This window comes from Chrysemys picta, chromosome 11 (assembly GCF_011386835.1).
Source record: "Chrysemys picta bellii isolate R12L10 chromosome 11, ASM1138683v2, whole genome shotgun sequence".
NCBI classification, from domain to species: Eukaryota; Metazoa; Chordata; order Testudines; family Emydidae; genus Chrysemys; species Chrysemys picta.
In genome coordinates this window covers 64,414,676-64,434,740 of record NC_088801.1, presented here as the reverse complement: position 1 = coordinate 64,434,740, position 20,065 = coordinate 64,414,676, and the positions used below count along the sequence as shown (strand labels likewise).

The following is a 20,065-nucleotide window of genomic DNA, read 5'->3' as shown; positions in this document are numbered from 1 at the left end:
TATACATAGATTAGCAATGTGACTGGCAAACACATCTGAGATGGGGGAAAAAAGGGCTGATGTGGCAGTATCAGCTTAGCAGCAAAGCACATTGTATCATGGCAAAGTAAAAAAAATCAGGAATCAGCTGCAGTGGTGGGAAACCATTCGTTATACAGCAGCTATGCATATTGGGTTACCTGATACATACTCGTCAAGCATAATAACAAGACCAATAATAATAATAAACGAGAAGAGGAGGAAATGGAGCAGCCTTGGAAAGCACTGGAGAAAGCAGGAGAAGAACTCATTTGCAGCAAACGCATGCACTCCTAAGGAGGACACACCTTCCTCAGCCAAGGAAGGTATATTTGCTTTCAGGGGCACCTCCTCGACAACTGTTATGCTTTTCCCGCTGGGTGACACACTTAGCACACTGTCTTCACGATACACTTTGGCCTCCGAACCAGAATCCAGCTGGCCCTCTGCCTGCTCTGAAGGCTCAGCAGACCCATTGTCTTTCCCCAGCTCCTTTCCAGGAAGAACTGCTGGTTTCGCTTCCTCAGCCATTGGACTCTCTACTGTTTCTTCTTCTTGGGGGATGGAAAAGGAGGTGACATCAATACCAGCAGACAACACAAAGTACAAAGTTCAGTAGGACTGTTCTTACAGTAACACTTTCAGCTCTAAAGGTGGGCTAGATGTCCAACCTCAAGGCCGTGTCAGCTTCCATCCCATTTCAAGTGTGTGTGTGGGGGGAGGTAGGTGGGGGGGGGTGCGAGTGAGTTTGCCTTAGAACGAAAAAAGATGTATTCTTTTCTGGTTGCCAAATTGCGCTTTGCATGGCAACATGTAACAGTATTGTTTCCCTCCTTGAGAAGCATGTTTAGGTTGTAAAATGAGAGCTGAAAGTGTTTTACAGACCTGCCCTTCCAACACGGAGATGACTGTAGATCAAACATCCTGAATACTCATTGGAAATGGAGATGGTGCCTGGTGGTAGATGGCTCTGAAAATTCTGATGCATCCATGTACTCACAAAGTGCACTGAAATTTTTTATAAATGTGCTGTTTTCTCCAGTGCAGGAAGTAACTCCTCTCCCTACCTTGAGGAAATTGAGCACTAACTGCCTAGTAAGTTAACCTACTACAAGGCACCTAGTTTGGCGTGGTGCTAATTATATTAATATTAAGCATATTTTTGGTTCTTCTCTTGCCACAGCAGAAGAACATTGAAGAGTGATTAATGAACTGTTCATTATGGGTCGGACTCTGGCACTCATACTCAGGTTGAATAGCACCTTACCCCATGAGTAAAGATACAATTTTGTCATGGAAATCACGGATTCCGTGACTTTAACAGTTCGCTGTAAATTCTGCCTTAAGCTTCAGTCCCCCCGTTCAGGCAGTCAGCCCCCCGCAGCTGTGGGGCAACGCCTGTCAGCCTCAGGTGTTGGGGCCCAGGGCTTCTGTGATTTATTGTTTACTGCCCACATCTTGCCTGTGAATTTTAATAAAAATCTCTTACCCATGAGTATTCCCAATGATAACAACTGGGATTATTCAGGCCTCAGTTCAGCAAGGTACTTAAGCACATGCTTAGTAGTCCCATTGAAGTCAACAGGAATACTTGTGTGCCTCAAAGTTAGGCCCATGCTTAAGTCCCTCACTGAGTCAGGTTGGAGTAAGGTGTTATTGAACCTGAATAACAGTGGTTGTATCTGGCTCTGTTTTATCGATGCTAAACCTCTCTGTAAAGAAGTGATTTTTCTCCTGAGGTTGGTTTGGTAAAAAGAACTACATTTATGCCTTTATAAATCACAAGAAGGAACATGTTCATTAACCTGTACTGAGAAAATAGTTATCCAAAGTACAGCATTATTAATTAAACTATAAAAATGAAATTAGTTACGTAATTCATCTCAAATTAAGAAAAGCCAGAAGATTTGGAATTAGAACTGTAACGGTGTCTTTCACCAGATCATGGTGCCTAGGTGTTGCAGGGATCTTTAAGCATAAATGGGTTTAATTGAACATAAAAATGTAATACACTGGCACAATAAGGGCAAGTTAATGACGGTGTTCAACTACAAAATCTTTATTTCCTTGCTTAAATACTTTACTTAACTTTTTTTGGCGTCATTTTCTTTTCCATTTATATCTCTTTTTAAAATTTTAGATCAAAAATGCAATTCTCTACCCCATTTTTATGCTGGTGTAACTTCACTGCTATCACGCAAATAACGGCTGCAGAACAGGTGGAACAAAGTGAACAATTTGGTCCAAAGAAAGTATAATTAGCTAAATGTTGTAAATAAATGTCAAAATTATAGATCATAATGGCTCTTTCAGTATTCTTACAGCCCATCACACCAATATTATTTTGAGTATACAGTTAAAAAAGAAACACTACCAAAACAAAAGTTACATGACATATCTTCTCATATGTTTTTACATTGTGGGAAAAAACCCTACTCCACCAAGACCATAGATTTTTGCTTTACTGCTGAGCAAAATTTTACCACTGGGTTACAATCTCCAAAACATGAGGTTTATAATGGAAACATTTATACCGTCTTAATTATAGCTGCACTACTGGGTGTGTCTATACCTGCAGAAAAAAAAAGATTTTCTACTTGAATGGACAAGCATCTGTATCTTCAGATGTCAATAACTACACACACAAAAGTCAAATACTAGTTCCACCTAAAAATATATTGAAACACTTGACTTTTCTAATAATTTCACCCCTTTCTAGGAAATAGATTTCCCTGTCTGATCCAATGCTATTATAATATTCAATACACTCTTCAATATCAAGCTAAATTCTCTGGTGTGGTAAGCCCGTCACTGAAACGATCTAATCAGTTCTTCTCATATGTTTTACTGAACAATTACAGATATTCAGGGCTATTCTTCTGTGACTTAAACATCTGTAGAATGTTGTATTGTAACCATTCTTCAGATCCAGTTTAAGTCCCAGGCTTATTTAGCACAACAGTGTTGAGTGTGACATTGTCTATTTGGTCTTGACTAAGAAGCCAACACTCTTTTCACTATCTGGAGTAGGAACTGACTCCACAAAATTCATTCCACCCTTCTTCAACCATCTTGATAAAATAATACAGCTAATTTTACTCAACTAGGGGCTCAGCCTAATAAGAGATGGGATGCAGAATGATCGCACCAAACTTACTTAAATGTCTGTCTTACATGCCATCTTGTTGATGACCAGATAAACACATTGTCAGCTGGACACATGTGGAATATTGGTAAAGACACCATAGGTCAAGCTAATCCCTATGAAGTCAACGGAGGTACACTAGGGATGAATCTGGCCTCCTTTGCCCTACCTGATGAATCAAAGGTGATCAGTCATTTTCTACTGCTGTCCCAGTGGATGGGTGTTGTTTTTTTCAGTAGCATTAACAGCTGGCTTAGCTCAGGTATCAAATGATCACCCTACTTTCCACACTTTCTCGGGCAGTGATCCTCTCCCAAAAGGAGAGGGAACAATTTATGCTTTTTTAATTAGCTGCTCCTTTCACTGCAATAACCAAGGCCATTTTACTACAAATTATGGACTAAATTCAACTCTGGTGGAAGTGGCTGCATCTCTGTTGGCCACCATGGACTTGGGTCCATTTACAGCAGTGCTGCATTTGGCTCTACAGCTGCAGCCTCCCCTCAGGGTGCATGGATTCCAGAGATAGATCACCTCCATGTGAAAAAACAAACAAACAAACAAACCCGAAGGGCTCTCTCCCACAGAAACAAGTTACTTGAGGCACAATAATGGAATATCATGGAGCAGGATGGAAAGGAGGAAGAACAAAGAGGCACCATGCCTGGTTCACCTTCATCGTGGCCTAAGAAGGCCTCTGCACTCTGCGCTGTAGCACTGGGGAATGTACTAGAATCAGTCCACTCTGAGCTGAACAAAGGGTGTTCATAGTACTCCTCGTCTGAATGGCAGGGGTCCTCAGTGGGCACAGACACTGAAATGGAGGGTGCTAGGTGTTTACGCCTCTCCCCACTGGCGGCGGACCTATAGCATGGGCAGCTGTGTAGAGGTCCCACCTTTTCCTCATCCCCTTCATCTACAAACAGACACACACAGGAAGAAACTGCAGGGAGAACTGGACAGACAAAGAGAAGACAAGACAGGATGGACACATGCACAGACACATCAAGCTGCTATGTCAGTGGTTTCTAACCTTTTTTCATTTGCGGACCCTTAAAAAAAATTGAATGGAGGTACGGACCCCTTTGGAAATCTTAGATATTGTCTGCGGGCCCCCAGCAGTCCATGGACCACAGGTTGAAAACCACTGTACTATGCCATACAATGGAGTGGATGAAACCAGCCATGCTAAGCAATGGAAGACGTGAGGTTTACATTCATTTAAGGTATCATTTATGTATTTATTTCCTGTCTCTCTTAGTGCTTATAACAGTACCCAAGCATCAAACATATCAATGAATTCAAAATCACTCTTAGTTATAGATGGACTATATGCTGCACTCAATCCAAAATTAACAACTTGTATTGAAGCCAATGGAGGTTACAAACATAGATAGAGGGTAAAAGGTAGCCGTCGTGCATCCCAGGACTGAGTTGAATAATCCCTTCAAAAATAGCTGAAACATTTGAAAGTACAAAATCTAAAAAGCTACTTTCATTTAAAAAAATCCATTTACTGTACTTTGGTAGACGCTGTTTTTGTTTTTTAAACCTCTGCAACTTCTTTCAGCTACACATCAATGAATGACAATTTAACCTAAAGAAAGATAGTTGTTTTAAGCTGGTGGCTATCCTTTCTGGGGTAAAACCCTCCCACGTACAGCTGCCTTTCAGCAGTTTCTTTTAGTGTCCCTTTCCTGCCCTATTGCTTTGCCATGTTCCTATTGCCTACCTGCTCTCTGCTGGGAGCTTTCCAATGCATTGTAATGAAGACTTTATTCATCTCCCACTGAAAAGTTAGAGTGTATCATCTCAGGTTAGCTCAGCTACTAATAGCAAGAGGAGGATCCACACAGTTTCTAGTAACATACTAACACAGGTGCAATAAAAAATAGCCAACTATCCAACCTATTGAATGGAACAGGAGCGATCTGAGATTTCACATCGTTTGTGGTGCATACTGAACCTTAGTGAACTCATGAAGAACTAAAATGTTAGTTTTCTGACTACTAGAAATTAAGTCTCTGGTTGACCATCACTAGTGTGATAGCTAGTGACCTGTTGACCACTTTATTCATAGGATATACTCTTCAGTCAGTATCTGTAACTGTAGATTACCTGTTGGGTTTTCTGCCAGCATGAAAGTGGCAAAATCATTTCTTTTTTCTCTCCTTCTTTGATATAAGATCCTGAATCCAACCCCACCCCACCTCAATAATGAAGAAATTAATCAAGCCAGTTAAAGTTTCCAGATCTGTGTACCTGAGCATCCCACTGTAGAAAGCAATACCACCGCGGCTGCAGAGTGCTAGTTCTAGCAATGAAACCTAACCTGGGTGAACACCTGAAGTAAGAAAAGACAATCTGACAGAGGAATGTGCATGAGTCATGACCCACCCCCGGATATCTATCTCACTTATTATTCCACTTTAGGCTGTAGCATATTAATTTACCAGTCGCTGTAATCATGAACAAGCTGTGTCCTTCCATTTACGGTATATCACTCCCTTTATATGGAGATGAATAAGTGGGTACAGAAAAGTTAGATATAAAGGCCAGGTTGTGCAGCTTTCACTCACATTAGTGAACACTTGTGCACATTACTAGCCTCATTGACTTTGGTGGGTCTGCTCACGTAAGGGAGGGCTCAGCGACGTGAGGAAGGGTTGCATAATCTCGCCCTAGGCAGGTTACTCTTGAGGGTTACGAGAGTGTATCCAGGAAGAGGCAAACAATAGGGTAAGGAGGAAAATATGATTTTTTGACCAAGGACAATCTGGAACTTGACCAACAAGACAATGCATTCCCTAATTTTTGCAGATAAAATGAATTATTATTTAAAGTTCATTTGTGTTGTATGCCCTCCTTCCCCCATTTGGCAACAAGCTACTGATCTCATAGGACGTGTACTTAAAAAATCCTGGACTGACCAAGGTATCCCAGCTAAGCTGTGAGAATAAAAATTGCCTCCTGACTCAGTTTGCTAGTGAATGTTACCGAACAGCAGATGCTTTCCTTGATGGGCTTTGGAGACAGCACATGCAACTGCTGGGGGAATTCTCTGCCACCGCATGCATGCAGAATTCATGCCCCCTGCAGCTTTCTTTGCTTCCCCACAGAAAAATGACTGACAGGGAAGCAAAGGGAAGCCGCAAAGGGGTCACGCACCCCTCCCCAGCAGTGCGGCATGTCATTTCAGGCACCCCAGGCAGCCGGTGGAGAGGTAAATCACCATGGGGGAGTGGGGGACAGGGCTAGGGACTCCCTGGTTGGTGGCTCCTACCCTATGCCAGGCTCAGCAGCTACTTCCAGCTGGGCTGAAGGTGGGGGAAGACAGGACTTCCTCTTCCCCTGCTGGTCAGACTCACCCCCAGAAACCTATGCTGGCTGCAGGAAGCTCCGCAGCCCCCCCCATCACTTCTCAGCTGTGGGGAGAGGGGTCACTGTACAGGGAGCTGCTACCCCATTCCCTGAACCCCCATGACCCCAGAGTCCTCATACCCAGATCCCACACTGAACCTCAATTCCCCGCACCCAGAACCCCCACAAAGCCTCCTATACCTGAACCCCCCACCCTGCTGAGCCCCACCCTTGCATCCAGAGCTCCCCTGCACCCAGACCCCCCCTGCTGAGCTCCACCCCTGTGCACCTGGACCCTCATCCCACTGAGCCCCAACCATCTGCACCTGGATTCCCACCCAACTCACCAAGCCCCACTCCCTCAGCACCAAGACCCTCCCACTGAGCCCCCCACTGAGCTCCATCCCCCACATGCAGATCCCCCCTGCTGAGCCCCAACCACCTTCACCTGGACCCCCTGCAGCATCCCATTTTTACTCAGAACTCCCCCAACGAGCCCCACACAGAACCCTGTCAACCCTCACTTGGATCCCCCCACACTAAGCCCCTCCACACTTGGATCCTGCCTTGCTGAGCCTTCCCACCCACACCTGGTGCACCTGGCACAGGGGGAGAGGGGCAGGGCCCCGGGGTGTTTCTGGGGCAGGGCTGGCCCTTGGCTATGTCAGGGTCAGGTGCAGCCTCACCATATCCTGGGCAGCCAGTGGTCCGTGTTGCCCTCTGCCATGCTGGAACCTCCACTTTTAATTACTGACAAATAAAATCTGCAGAATTTTGCAGAATTTTAAAATATTGTTCACAGAATTTTTAATTTGTTGGTGCAGAATTCCCTCTGGAGTAATGACATGCACAATCAGACATGAGCACTACTTCCTACGTGCAGGATGGGACACATCTGGCTAAGCAGACTCAGATGAGGAATGAAGTGGGATCCAGGGTTTTTTTTGGGTCTCAGTTTGGATGTGCTTCTTTGTCTATGTATGCCAGGGCTGCCCAGAGGATTCAGCGGGCCTGGGGTCTTCGGCGGCGGGGGGCCCCCGCCACCGAATTGCCGCCAAAGACCCAGCACTTCGGCGGCGGGTCCCGGGGCGGAAGGACCCCCTGCCGCGGGTCTTCAGGGCATTTCGGCGGCAGGTCCCGGAGTGGAAGGACCCCTGCCGTCGAACTGCTGCCGAAGACCTGCAGCGGAAGAAGCTCCGGGGGCCCGGGCCCCACAAGAGTTTTCCAGGGCCCCCGGAGCGAGTGAAGGACCTCGCTCCAGGGGCCCCAAAAAACTCTCATGGAGGCCCCTGCGGGGCCCAGGGTCTGGGGCAAATTGCCCCACTTGCCCCCCCCTCTGGGTGGCCCTGATGTACGCAGAGCTTTGAGATGCAAGTTAGCAGCTTCTCTGGCATGAATTAAGTAATTACATTTCTCTTGACTGCATGAGTTTTTAGTTGTTCCAGGCTCTTTTACTATGGGAGTTTTCCCAACCTGGTACTCAGCTTGGAACACATGTTGCTCTCAGCTACATCTGTGCAAGCAATTGTAGTCAGAATGATTGCATCCATGTAACAAAGATAAAAATTTAGCCCATCAACTGTAAAACACATAATAAAGTTGTCTTCCACAAATTGCCACATATAGCTTTATTAAGGCATATTAACATATTCCTTGACTCATAGACTTTAAGGCCAAAAGGGTCCATCATGATTATCTAGTCTGACCTCCTGCACATCGCAGGTCACAGAACCTCACCCACCCACTCCTGTAATAGACCCATAACCTCTGGTTGAGTTACTGATGTCCTCAAATCTTGATTTAAAGATTTTAAGTTACAAAGAATTTACCATTTATTCTAGTTCAAACCAGCAAGCGACCCACACTGCAGAGAAAGATGAAAAACCCCCATGGTCTCTGACAGTCTCACCTGGGGGAACATTTCTTCCCAACCCCAAATATTAGTTAGACCTTGATCATGGGGCAAGACCCACCAGCCAGACACCTTAGAAAGAATTCTCTGTAATAACTCAGAGCTCTCCCAATCTAGTGTCCCATCTCTGGACATTGGAGATATTTCCTAATAGCAGACACAGATGGGCCATATGCTATTGTAGGCAACCTCATCATACCATTCCCTCCATAAACTTATCAAGCTCAGTCTTGAAACAAGTTAGGTTTTTTGTCCCCGCTATTCCCCTTTGGAGGCTGTTCTAGAATTTCACTACTCTGATGGTTAAAAACCTCTGTCTGTCTAATATCAAGTCTAAACTTGTTGATGGTCAGTTTATATCCATTTGTTCCTTAAATAACTCCTCTCCCTCCCTAGTATTTGCCCCTCAGTGTATTTATAGAGAACAATCAGCCTCAGCCTTCGTTTTGTTAGGCTAAACAAGCCAAGCTCCTTAATTCTCCTCTGATAAGGTAGGTTCTCCAGTCCTCTAATCATCCTAGTAGCCTTTCTCTACATCTGTTCCAGTTTGAATTCATCTTTCTTAAACATGGGAGACCAGACTTGCAACACAGTATTCTAGAGGAGGTCTAACCAGTGCCTTGTAAAATAGTAATAATACTTCCCTATCTCTACGGGAAATACTCTCCTGATGCATTTCAGGATTGCATTAATCTTTTTCATGGCTGCATCCATTTGGGGGCTCACAGTTATCTTGTGATCAACCAATACACCCAGGTCTTTCTCCTCCTCTGTGACTTCCAGCTGGTAAATTCCCAGATTACAGTAAAAATTCTTATTGTTAGACTCTAAATGCCTGATCTTGCATTTGGCACTAGTAAATTCTATCCTACCTCTGTTACTCCATTTTTCAAGGTCATTCAAATCTCACTTATTCCTCAAATGGTTAACTTATCACACAGCATTTCAGAGGTAATCTCATTCAAAGACTATAGTCAATAAAGAACAAAGAGAACCTGTTTTGTCATTAATTGCACCTCTCCGGTGCCTCTTAAAGCAAGTATTCTGTAATGGGGAGGTTACACTTGCTGATTTATGAAATGCATATTGCTCATCAAACCATCACATGCCATCAAAAGCATGTGACTTGGAGCTGCAGCTACTACCTCAGTGTATGATATGCAACTACAGTCACATAAGGGGAACATTGGGGAAGAAATATCATTGCATATTATGGTGTGGACAAAGAGAAACCTCTGAAGATAATGCCAGGCTAATGTTCTGGTGTTTTTTAGAGAGGGCTGATATATTTTCTTCTTACTAAAAAAGATACTTTGTGTGTGCGTATGTATATATATCTATATATACATACACACACACAAAGTATCTTTTTTTCAAAATGTGTGTGTGTGTGTATACACACACACACACACACACACATTTTTAAAACAGGAAATTATTATTATGACCTAGTTCTTCCATATATCTGTGGGGGCATTATTAGTAGCATCATCCTGGTCATAATAATAAAATGTGGTGGTTTCCATTTATAATTGCTCATGGCTCTTTTGTGGCAAGTACTAGGTAGTTTTAAATAAATCTTCTTCAGGCTTTAGGATCCTAGTCAGTCATTTGGCTTAAGATCCTTAGCTCATTTGTAGATTTCAATCTGGCTAATAATGGTGATCTATATTTAAAATTCTTGAATATTTTTGCAGATACATGTATGAATAGAATAGAAAAAACTTATCTGGAAGAACTTTGTCATGCCACCTGCACTTCATTTAGAATTATAGGTTCTAATTCTCCAGATACTTACTTACCTGCTTAAGCACTGGCAGGATTGGGGATTTAGATTCTGAGCAAGGTTTCCAATGTCTTTCCTTGTCTCCAGAAACTTATATTTTGCAGCTATCTATATTAATTTTCCAAGCACATATTTTTGAAACGTAAAATGCCTAACTTGGTGCAGTTGAAGAATCTCTTTTCTAGTAAACATTTTAGGCACTAAACAATGCATTCAAGTGCAGGATTAATTTTACAGGACACCATGAGAACCCAACCTCTGTTATTTTCAGTGAGGTACTTTTTGCTTTCTGCAGCAAAGTAGTAGCAACTGACTTGCAATAGAATGATATTTATTCCTTCCTGTTGCTTATTCACTTACAATGGGAGGACAAACTATTCATTGATCACAATACCGTTAGTTCCAATCTGCAGTATTTTGCATCTGAAAGGAAGATTATCCAAGTTTAAGATTCTGTGGCATACTGTATTATATAACTGTCCACAATATAATGTCCAGTTATTTGCATCCTGCGGAGTCTCTGTTGAGGTGACTATATCTATCTGTCTGTCTGTCTGTATCCCACAGAGTTTGCTTTAAATGGACCGTTTTAACACATATTCTTTCATCAGGGCAAATAGGTTACCAGAGAGTTAAAAATTAACAGTAGGATAAAATATTTAGGATTATTTTGCTGCTGATTCTTCTAAATTTATTTCCTACTAATAAATTACTCTGAATATGCCAAATGTTGTAAGACTCTGCAAGTATCTATGACTTAACCAACTGGAAGGTTACATTCAGGTGGGCCAAATTCACTTCTGCTGTAAGTCTATTGAGTTACACCCAGGATGAATATGGTGCAAGATGCCTATCTGACTTTAAAGGCTGCTCTTTTTGAAACTGCCCACTACCTTGAAGAAAAAATCTGAACTACCTTCAGGAAAAGCAACTTTCCAAAGAAACATTGCTTCAACCAATCAAAACATCAGCTGTGATGGTGGGCAGTACTACTTGCTTGGAAAACTACTTTCTGAAGTGGTGATGTTAACTCTGTGCCATGGTAACTTCAAAAGATGATATACGGATAGCACAATAAGTAAAAGGAGCTCAAATCTAAGCTTCCAGTATGATGGGAGCTAATGATGATTCTAGGTTTCTGTAGTATTCAAATGATATAAAGAAGAAATATGTTTGATGTCTTTACAAAGGCTTATTTGCTGCTAATGAACACTACTGTGATGTGTGTATTAATTTAACTGCTAAGCCAGTTAATTCACTCTGTATTTCCAGTTCATTTTATTATATTGATTAAAGTCTCAATTCAAGAAAGCATCATTATTCAGGAATGTAGTTAAGCACGTGCTTAAGTCTGAATTTAAGTCAAGTTAAAGTTAAGCACGTGCTTAACTGCTTTTCCTACCTTAACAGGTATAGATTTAAGTGAATGCTTAGGTGCTTTCCTGAATCGGGGCCTGCTTGGGTATAACAAAAAAACTCATTGGTTATCATAGAATATCAGGGTTGGAAGGGACCTCAGGAGGTCATCTAGTCCAACCCCCTGCTCAATGCAGGACCAATCCCCAGACAGATTTTTGCCCCAGATCCCTAGGTGGCCCCCTCAAGGATTGAACTCACAACCCTGGGTTTAGCAGGCCAATGCTCAAACCACTGAGCTATCCCTCCCCCAATTATTATGCAAGGTAACTAAAATTTCACTGCTGTAACAATTGATGATGTTCAAACCAGCAAACTTGATAAAGGGCATAGAGCCAACTAGAGGAAATGTCAAATTACCAGAGATTTGCATCTATATTTCAGTAATATTTGTTGAAGTATTTTTCAGTAACAAATACAATCAGTAAAATATTCAGATAATGTTTTGCTATTACATTCTCCTGAATCACAAGATAGATTCTGAGAAGGTGGAAACGAGATTACATTCTAGTGATAAGAAACTGATAGAGGGAAGTGACTGACATTGCTAAAACGGAGTATGTTAGTTATGTGATTTTAGATTACAGGCTGGGATGTTAGGGACCCAACTCGCATTGAATTTTGATGGAAGATGATTGCCTAACTTTGACAATACCAGCCATCAGTCTTTATGGCAGAGGTTCTCAAACAATGATTCATGTATCACAGGTGGTAGACAGAGCACTTCCTGGTAGTCCAAAGAAAGCTGGCTGGTCACATGGCGATGGCTCCTCCTCCTTGTACCTAACAGCTAAAATGCTTGAAAAGGCATCAAAAATACATTAAAGGGTGAGTTTGTCAAAAACGCTCAGCATGAGTTTGACTTCACTCCCACTGAAGTCATTGGTAAAATTCCCATGGAAGCAGTTAGGTCAATGCTGAGCACTGCTGAAAATCCCCTTACCAAACACTTTCCTAATATTATTTTTCTATGTAAGCAATCGCTGTCGTTACCATATAGGGATGTCACATAATCATGAATGGGAAGGGAAATGGCCTGCATGACCACCGATTAGTGTGGGCGGGAATGGTCCAGGTGACAATCTGTCTGTTAAGCATAAAGAAGACAGAGAACACCTACTTTATAGGTTGTTAGCTGGTTATAGGCAAGAAAATACAGGCCCTGTTTAGAGTCTCTCTGAAATATTAATGACAGGTTTCAGAGTAGCAGCCGTGTTAGTCTGTAGCCGCAAAAAGAAAAACAGGAGTACTTGTGGCACCTTAGAGACTAACAAATTTATTAGAGCATAAGCTTTCGTGGACTACAGCCCACTTCTTCGGATGCATACAGAATGGAACATATATTATAAATATGCATCCGAAGAAGTGGGCTATATGCATCCGAAGAAGTGGGCTGTAGTCCACGAAAGCTTATGCTCTAATAAATTTGTTAGTCTCTAAGGTGCCACAAGTACTCCTGTTCTTCTTTTTGTGAAATATTAATGGAACTGAAGGAGACAACAGAGTAATGGTCCAGGCTCATATGTATTATTTTGTTGCTACCATTTTATTAAGGTCTGTCATGTCTATATTATGTCTATATTGTTGGTTTTGTTTTTTAGTTTTTGTTTTTTGGTAGATCTGTATTGTTTATTCATAACAGCTTTGTCACACAATTTCTTAAGAAGGGAAATAATGTCTTTAAATGCTAATATGATTTATTTGCCTCCTTCTTTATTTCTACAACAAAAATGTAATCTTTATTATTTTTGTCCCTTCTAAACCTGCTCAGGCAAAAAAAGGCTCAGGCAAAAAGATTATGTATTTTAAAGTCTATGATACAATTTTTTTACACAAAGACTAATTCGGTTTTAGCTTCTGGGTATCTTTTGAAAATACCTTTTAAAAAGTCATTTTTAACTGGAAATAATTGCTGTTTACCGCACTTGGTTCCTTTCAATTTGTAAAATATACTTATTTGGTTTAAAAAAGCTTATCCCAAAATACATACTTTAAAATGTAAGCTAGTCTATCAAAGACATTTAGATTCATTTTTTACACAGGACAATGGAATTAGGGGCCAATCTTACAAAGATCTGAGCACAGAAACTGCCATGTTGGGAATACAAAGCAGAAGCAGCACTGTTTGTCCAGAGCCATTTGATAAAACGATAAGACAGCACTTGAGAAAATTTCAACTCCTGGAAAAAAAATCACATTACAATATTTGCAATCACCAAAATAATTTCAATAAGAGCAAATTAGTTATCTTACCTGCAGCAGCACTGCAAAGAGACCTGCTCATCTGAACGTTTGTCTGTGGCTGAATGAAAGAATCAAACCTACATTCACTGACTCTCTTCTCTCCTGAAATGTATTTGACCCAGAAATCTCTCTCCCTTCCTCTTTTCTCTTTCCTTCTTCTTCTTCTTTTTTTTTTTTTAATTTGTGTTTGCTGCATGGCTGGCCACATCTACCTTTGTCATGTCTACAACAGTGATTTCCACCCTGGTAGGACTGAAGGAAATCTCTTTTGGTCTCAAAGCAATGCAAGGCACTGACAACAGCACTGGTAAAACATTCAAGAGGAAAACAACAACAATGAAAAGGAAAACTTAGGTATTTATACAGAACTACCAGATGGGTTCACCTTTTTTGTTCAACAGCTTCAGAACTGGATTAAATTCTGTAAATACCACTGCATTACACAGAGCAGACAGACAGACAGACACAAAAAGGTATACACAGACAACTGAGTAGCATGAGGGGCTGAGGGTTTAAACAGGTATTGTACACACTGGGTCAAATCTTGCAGTCTTTACGCATGCAAAGTTCCCACTAAGGTCAATAGGAGCTTTTCCTGACTAACTATTGCAGGATTTGGCTTATTAGCAGTTAATGTTATCAGGCTATCCTGACTCCAAGCAACAAAAGTTTAATATAGCTTCCAATTATAAGGCCTTGATCAGGTGAAAAAGGGATTTGCTGAATCAAGGCCTAATTCACTGAAAGAAGCACAAGACGATATTAACCAGAGCTGTTTGAAACTTTTCAAATTTCGATGAAAAACTAGACAAATTTTTGGGTGACAATTTATACTAACATTTCCTTTGTTTTTTCAACTAACTCTAATATGAACCCCCCAAGAGCCAAACATAAAAGAGGAGCTTACAGCACTTTGGAACTCTTTGGCCATCAGTGACTGAGGAACTACAGTACAGGAGCTCTGTCAATGTTTCCCTTATAAACCTGTATTTGCAGGAGGTTATAAATAAGTCCAATGAAGTTTGCTCTCAAACTGAAAGTTAGTAGAAAAGTTTATCATAGAAACATTTTTTTAAATCCAACCTTTAAAGCAAACAACATGAATGCTGTAAAAACTATCATACTTAGCAAGTATATAATACATTACATCTTCCAGCCACTCTACAATCATTGACCCTAAAGTCCTCACAACACCCCTGTGAGGTGGGCAAGCAAGCATTATTATCTCATTTTTACATATGAGGAAAGAGAAACACAAAGAAGTTAAGTGACTTTCTGAGTCATTTGCAGAGCTGGAAACTGCTCAGTCTATTAGGCCAAAGAGATGTCTACTGTTCTGTCACTTCTTTGCATTGATACAACAAAATGGCTTCCATTTAAAAGACATTTGGCAAGTGATTATAACATTCTGTCAATTAATCAATTTTGCTACTGTATAAAACCCGCAAAGTAATAAGCAATAATACGGTTAGTGAAAACATTGTGCAAAGCCAATGCCAAACCCAAGGTAAAGGGATCTTAAAATTAGTCTCAAGCAGATCAACAACCCCTTCATTCTCTTACTAAAAATCAAAAGGCACACCCTGAACAGTAAGATAATCAAATAAATCAACACAAAAAGAGCAGTGAAATAATGAAAATGCCCCTAGCAATCCTAAAAATCTTTGCCAGTGTAGTACTGGTTTCCTTTTTTTTTTCTGAGTGGTTTTATTTGATTACCATTACCTTTGAGTAGACATTGTAATATTTGCTCAACAACAGGAATGTGAATGTTACGATAATAATGACAAAGAAATCAAAGTTTGCATATTGGTTACTGCACATGCCAAGTAAGTATTTTCAATACAAAGTACCCAAGGATGTGACATTTGTCAATGTATACAGGAGATGGACTGACCCAAAACGCAGGGATATCAGGTATAAAAAAAGTGTCTCATTGCAGAACGTCATGGTAAACTGAGAGCTAGCACATATTGGGACATCACATAAAAAATACACATTTCCAACACTAGTGCAGGATAAATCACACACAGTATGTACTCAACAGACAGTAATAGGTTATTGCTATGACACATTAACTTTCAAGATATTTATTTTAAAAAACAAGAAGGAAGGTGACATGAAAACTATATTCATACTATAATGATAATGTCAAATGGCTGATTTAGCTCACAAAGACAAGGGAATTCATAGGGCCGAATTTTTCTCTCAGATCCATATGGTAGGGCTCAGCAGTAATGTTCTGCTCTTCCTCTGTCGATGTTAATGGGAGACTCAGACACCCAGACCCTGATTCAGCAGTCTACCTCTATTCATCAAAACACATAACCATGGGCTTAATGTTAGGCATGTGACTTCAATGGGATTTAAGCACATGCTTCAAGTTAAGCACATGATTACATGCTTTCTGAATTGTGGCTTCAGGGACAGCAGAATGTGGACATTATTGGGTTACTGACGTTGAGTACTACTGTGTGGATCAGAAAGTATAATTTGCTTTAAGAGTAGAATTTCACTTTGGCACCTTGGTACAGAATCCCCATATACACCAAGGCACAGAAATGTGAATTAAAGCTGGAAAGCAGAAAGAATAATCGAACTCTGAATCTCCTTGCTTGTATGGACTTGGATTGTGAAACAACATTAATGCTGGTTAATTTCCAACTAAACACATCTTAACAGACTGTAGTAATCAATATTTAACACCACGTTCTAGGCTCACACTTGGGAAGTCTCACTATTTAGACATCTTGGCTTGTAATATCTATTAATAATTATTGTTCATATATATATATATCTATATCTATATATATATATAGATATATATATATGTCTGTGTATTTATTTTTGCTTACTTCCAATTATCCCTGTGTATATGCATATATCTCATTTGTGTGTTACGGTCACTTTGCAGATGGCACTTCATTGCTGGGGAATGCTTAGTCTTTAAGCTGAAGCTAGCAGGAAGTATTTCCATTTACTACTTCCCCCACCTCTTCATACGAGCATTTGTTCCCTTCCTCGATAGATATACTCTGAAATGTCCAGGGGACCCTTACCTTCTGCCAGTGTTCCAGTCTGTTCTGAGGCTGGTGATGGAGGTGGGGAAGGAGGCAGATTAGCTGATTCTTCAACTGCTAGAGATTGAACAATGCAAATGAGAAAATGAGATACAGCAATTAATTCCTGTGAAACCATTAGATGCTGAGTACAAGCTGCAATTCTGGCCTGTTCGGAGAATACTTAAATGGAGGTTGAGCCTAATAGATTTTCAGATATACTCCCTTTTTCAATGTATTATTTTAAACCTATAATGAAAGGAAAACATTTCCTATCAGGTGCCCTGCCTTACGTTCAAGAGTCTGGTCCCAGGGTACAACAAAATGAAATAAAATAAAATAAAAAAGTATCAGTCCTTTGTGTTTGTGTCCCATCTGTTAGCCAGATCAATACTATTGTTCATTCATGATTTTGAGAAAGCTTCATTCACAAACCTAGGATTGCAACATATTTAAATCAGTGAGATTTTAAAGATTCAGTTCGATCACATGAAAAAGGGATAAATAGGCACCCAATCCCAAGCTTAGTTTACCTTTGGGTAGCTGGACAAACAGCACTTTGCTGGGTTCTTACATTATTACAACCTGGGTATTTTTTTTCTTTCTGCTGGGTTTAGGGCTAGCTGCATAATATATGCAAATGTTCCTTGTCATAGTATGAAAGGTACCAGCTGGAAGCATCACCAAGGAAGGAAAACAAGTCAATGGGGAACTTCTGTCACCCACCTGATCATGGTATTTCATCAGAGGAAGGCGCTATATTGAAGCCTAATCTAAGGTTTTAGATTAATTCCCAATTAAGGGTCTTATCCTGTTCCCACTGAAGTCAGAGGAAGTTTTGTCAATGGTTTCAGTAGCAGCAAGATTAAGCCCTAAACAAGGTATCTCTCAGGTATACTCAGATTCTTCATCTGATTTCACAGAAATAGTTTTGAGAATTTCTTCAGAGTTAGTACTGGATCTATCAAGTTTTTTTAAACTTTATGCCATAGTATTTCCTGGGCTGCAAATGATTCCAGCAAGAAACTAGGTCTCAATTTATGATTTAGGGCGTGATCCCCAGACCAATGAAATCAATGGAAAGACTTTCATTGACTTCAATGGATATTGGACCAGACCTAGGTGCCTTGAATACTTCCTCTTGAGACTGGCTTTTTGATCCCAATGCAGATCATACAACCACATTTAAATAACTCACAGATGTACTTTCGTACCTATAGGCGCTGTAACAGAAATCATTGCAAACACATACGTTGTTTCTCAGAGTATGTTGAAGAATGTCTCAACACCCAGGCTGTGTAATTAGTTCTGCCCTCACTTAGGCCCAACTCAGCAAAGGAGTTAAGTGTGCGTTTAAATTCCATAGATCTCGATAGGACTTAAGCAAATGCTTAAAGTCAAGCCTGTGTTAAGTATTTTTGCTGAATTAGGGACTTTCAGGCAAAATTGCACCTCAGTTAACGAGCCACTATCATAATAAACACAATAATAACAATAACGGTCGAAGTTGCTCAGAGAATGTAACGCAGACCTGGTGGGAGATGGACTAGTGAAGATAGGGTCAGCGAGGCAGTCAAAGGTGCATGATAAATTGGGGAAATGTGACATTTTATTTATTATCTGGTTACAAAATTTATCCCAGGGTTCTACAATTTATCCATGACTATCAGCACCACCTTTGTGATCTACATGCATTATATATTGTGACCTGATATTAATAATTATATTTATATACAGCTGCACACATAGAGATACCTTCCCCACTCTTGCAAATGCCTTGTTTTACCTAAAGGTAATGGTCCAGGCTGATCTTTGTGCCGGGCTTCTTTTTCCTGTTCACCTTTCAGGACTGCTACAGCTTCAGCTGTTACTACTTGGACTATCCTTGCAGACACTTCCTCTGTGATAGTAGCAAAATTAACAAAACAAAAACGGTGCGTTAATAAGAGATTTTTAAAAAAACGAAATTGAGTCTGGCTAAAACTTTCAGAGTCAGACTCATTCAGATTTTTAAAAAATTTATTTTCTTTCAAATATTTAGGGAAATCATTAGAAATGAAATTAAAGGACCAGATTTGCAAAAGATCTCAAGCCCCAGCACTCCTATTCTTCTCAGAGGGAACTGCTGGGTGTTGAAAATCTGTCCCTGAATCTGTAAATGTAAAAGTAATTTTGAATCTTACTCCTTGGAGCAAGGACAGTATAAGACATCACTGCTTAATCACTGCTTCTAATTTTTGGTATGGGAGATATATGCAGTAATTGCAGAACTTTAAAGTGAGAATTTATTAACTGTCTAGGAAGATTTTTCATGTGCAATTTTGCGACCATGGCATTTTCCAAACATGGCCAGGATGACAAGCTGAGATGGATTTTCTGGCATCTAATATATTGAGTTATTTCTATTTTTACAAGTGCTTTGGATTGTATTTTTCCTTCATTAGCATACAGTTAGTATGCATTCAGGGCACTGCACCTGAAGACATTGAAGGGTATGCTGATGAGGGACTTAAGAAAGAAGGGCCAATGACATTTCGACAACATTAAGATGTATACTTTATCCGCCTCACCTTTTTCAGGGCTGCACCATGCAGGCAACTCTACATTTGAATCACAGATCTGAGAGCATGCAAATGTATTCCATGTGATACCACTGTCGGGGATGACGGAGGTTCATAGCAATGTGTTTGAGGTGCAGACTTTGCCTCCTGACCACTCAGTTGTGCCATCGAAGCTCAGCCAAAACGAAGGGCCTATACTGCCCCCGGAAGAGCAGAGCTGCTGCTGCACCCCTTGATGAAATGCTGCATGCTACATGGACTCGTGTGGAGGGATGCTGAGGTGGGGCCATGACCCAACTTCTCCCCACCTCCTTTGGAATGCTGTCTGCCCCTGGGGGAGTAGGGAGTGAGGAGTCACTACGCTCTCCTTAGTGCTAGGAATGCAATTGTTCCTGGTCCTTACATGGGCTGGAAATGTTCCCTACACCCTTCTTCCCATCTCTTTAATGCGGCCAACATGACCCTGATTTACGGACTGATCCAAAGCTCAGTGAAGTCAATAGACATCTTTCCACTTCAAAGGGTTTTGGATCAGAACCTTATTCCACTATGAACGCTCATACA

At 40.8% G+C, this 20,065-nt stretch overlaps 1 protein-coding gene across 50 annotated transcripts in view; it reads right to left on the bottom strand.

The window, feature by feature from the left end:
* Positions 1-20,065, bottom strand: part of MAP2 (microtubule associated protein 2) — a 342,492-nt gene that overhangs the window by 55,689 nt on the left and 266,738 nt on the right. For 22 of the 50 annotated variants that reach the window (XM_065561018.1, XM_065561059.1, XM_065561042.1 and 19 more), the window contains 2 exons: positions 18,727-18,840; positions 16,941-17,018 (listed from right to left, as the gene is read on the bottom strand). In XM_065561018.1, the coding sequence (XP_065417090.1) occupies positions 16,941-17,018; positions 18,727-18,840 (192 nt within the window). Of the gene's footprint in view, positions 1-326; positions 573-16,940; positions 17,019-18,726; positions 18,841-20,065 lie in introns of all 50 variants that reach the window. The other 28 variants (XM_065561022.1, XM_065561044.1, XM_065561029.1 and 25 more) reach the window with 9 other exon arrangements.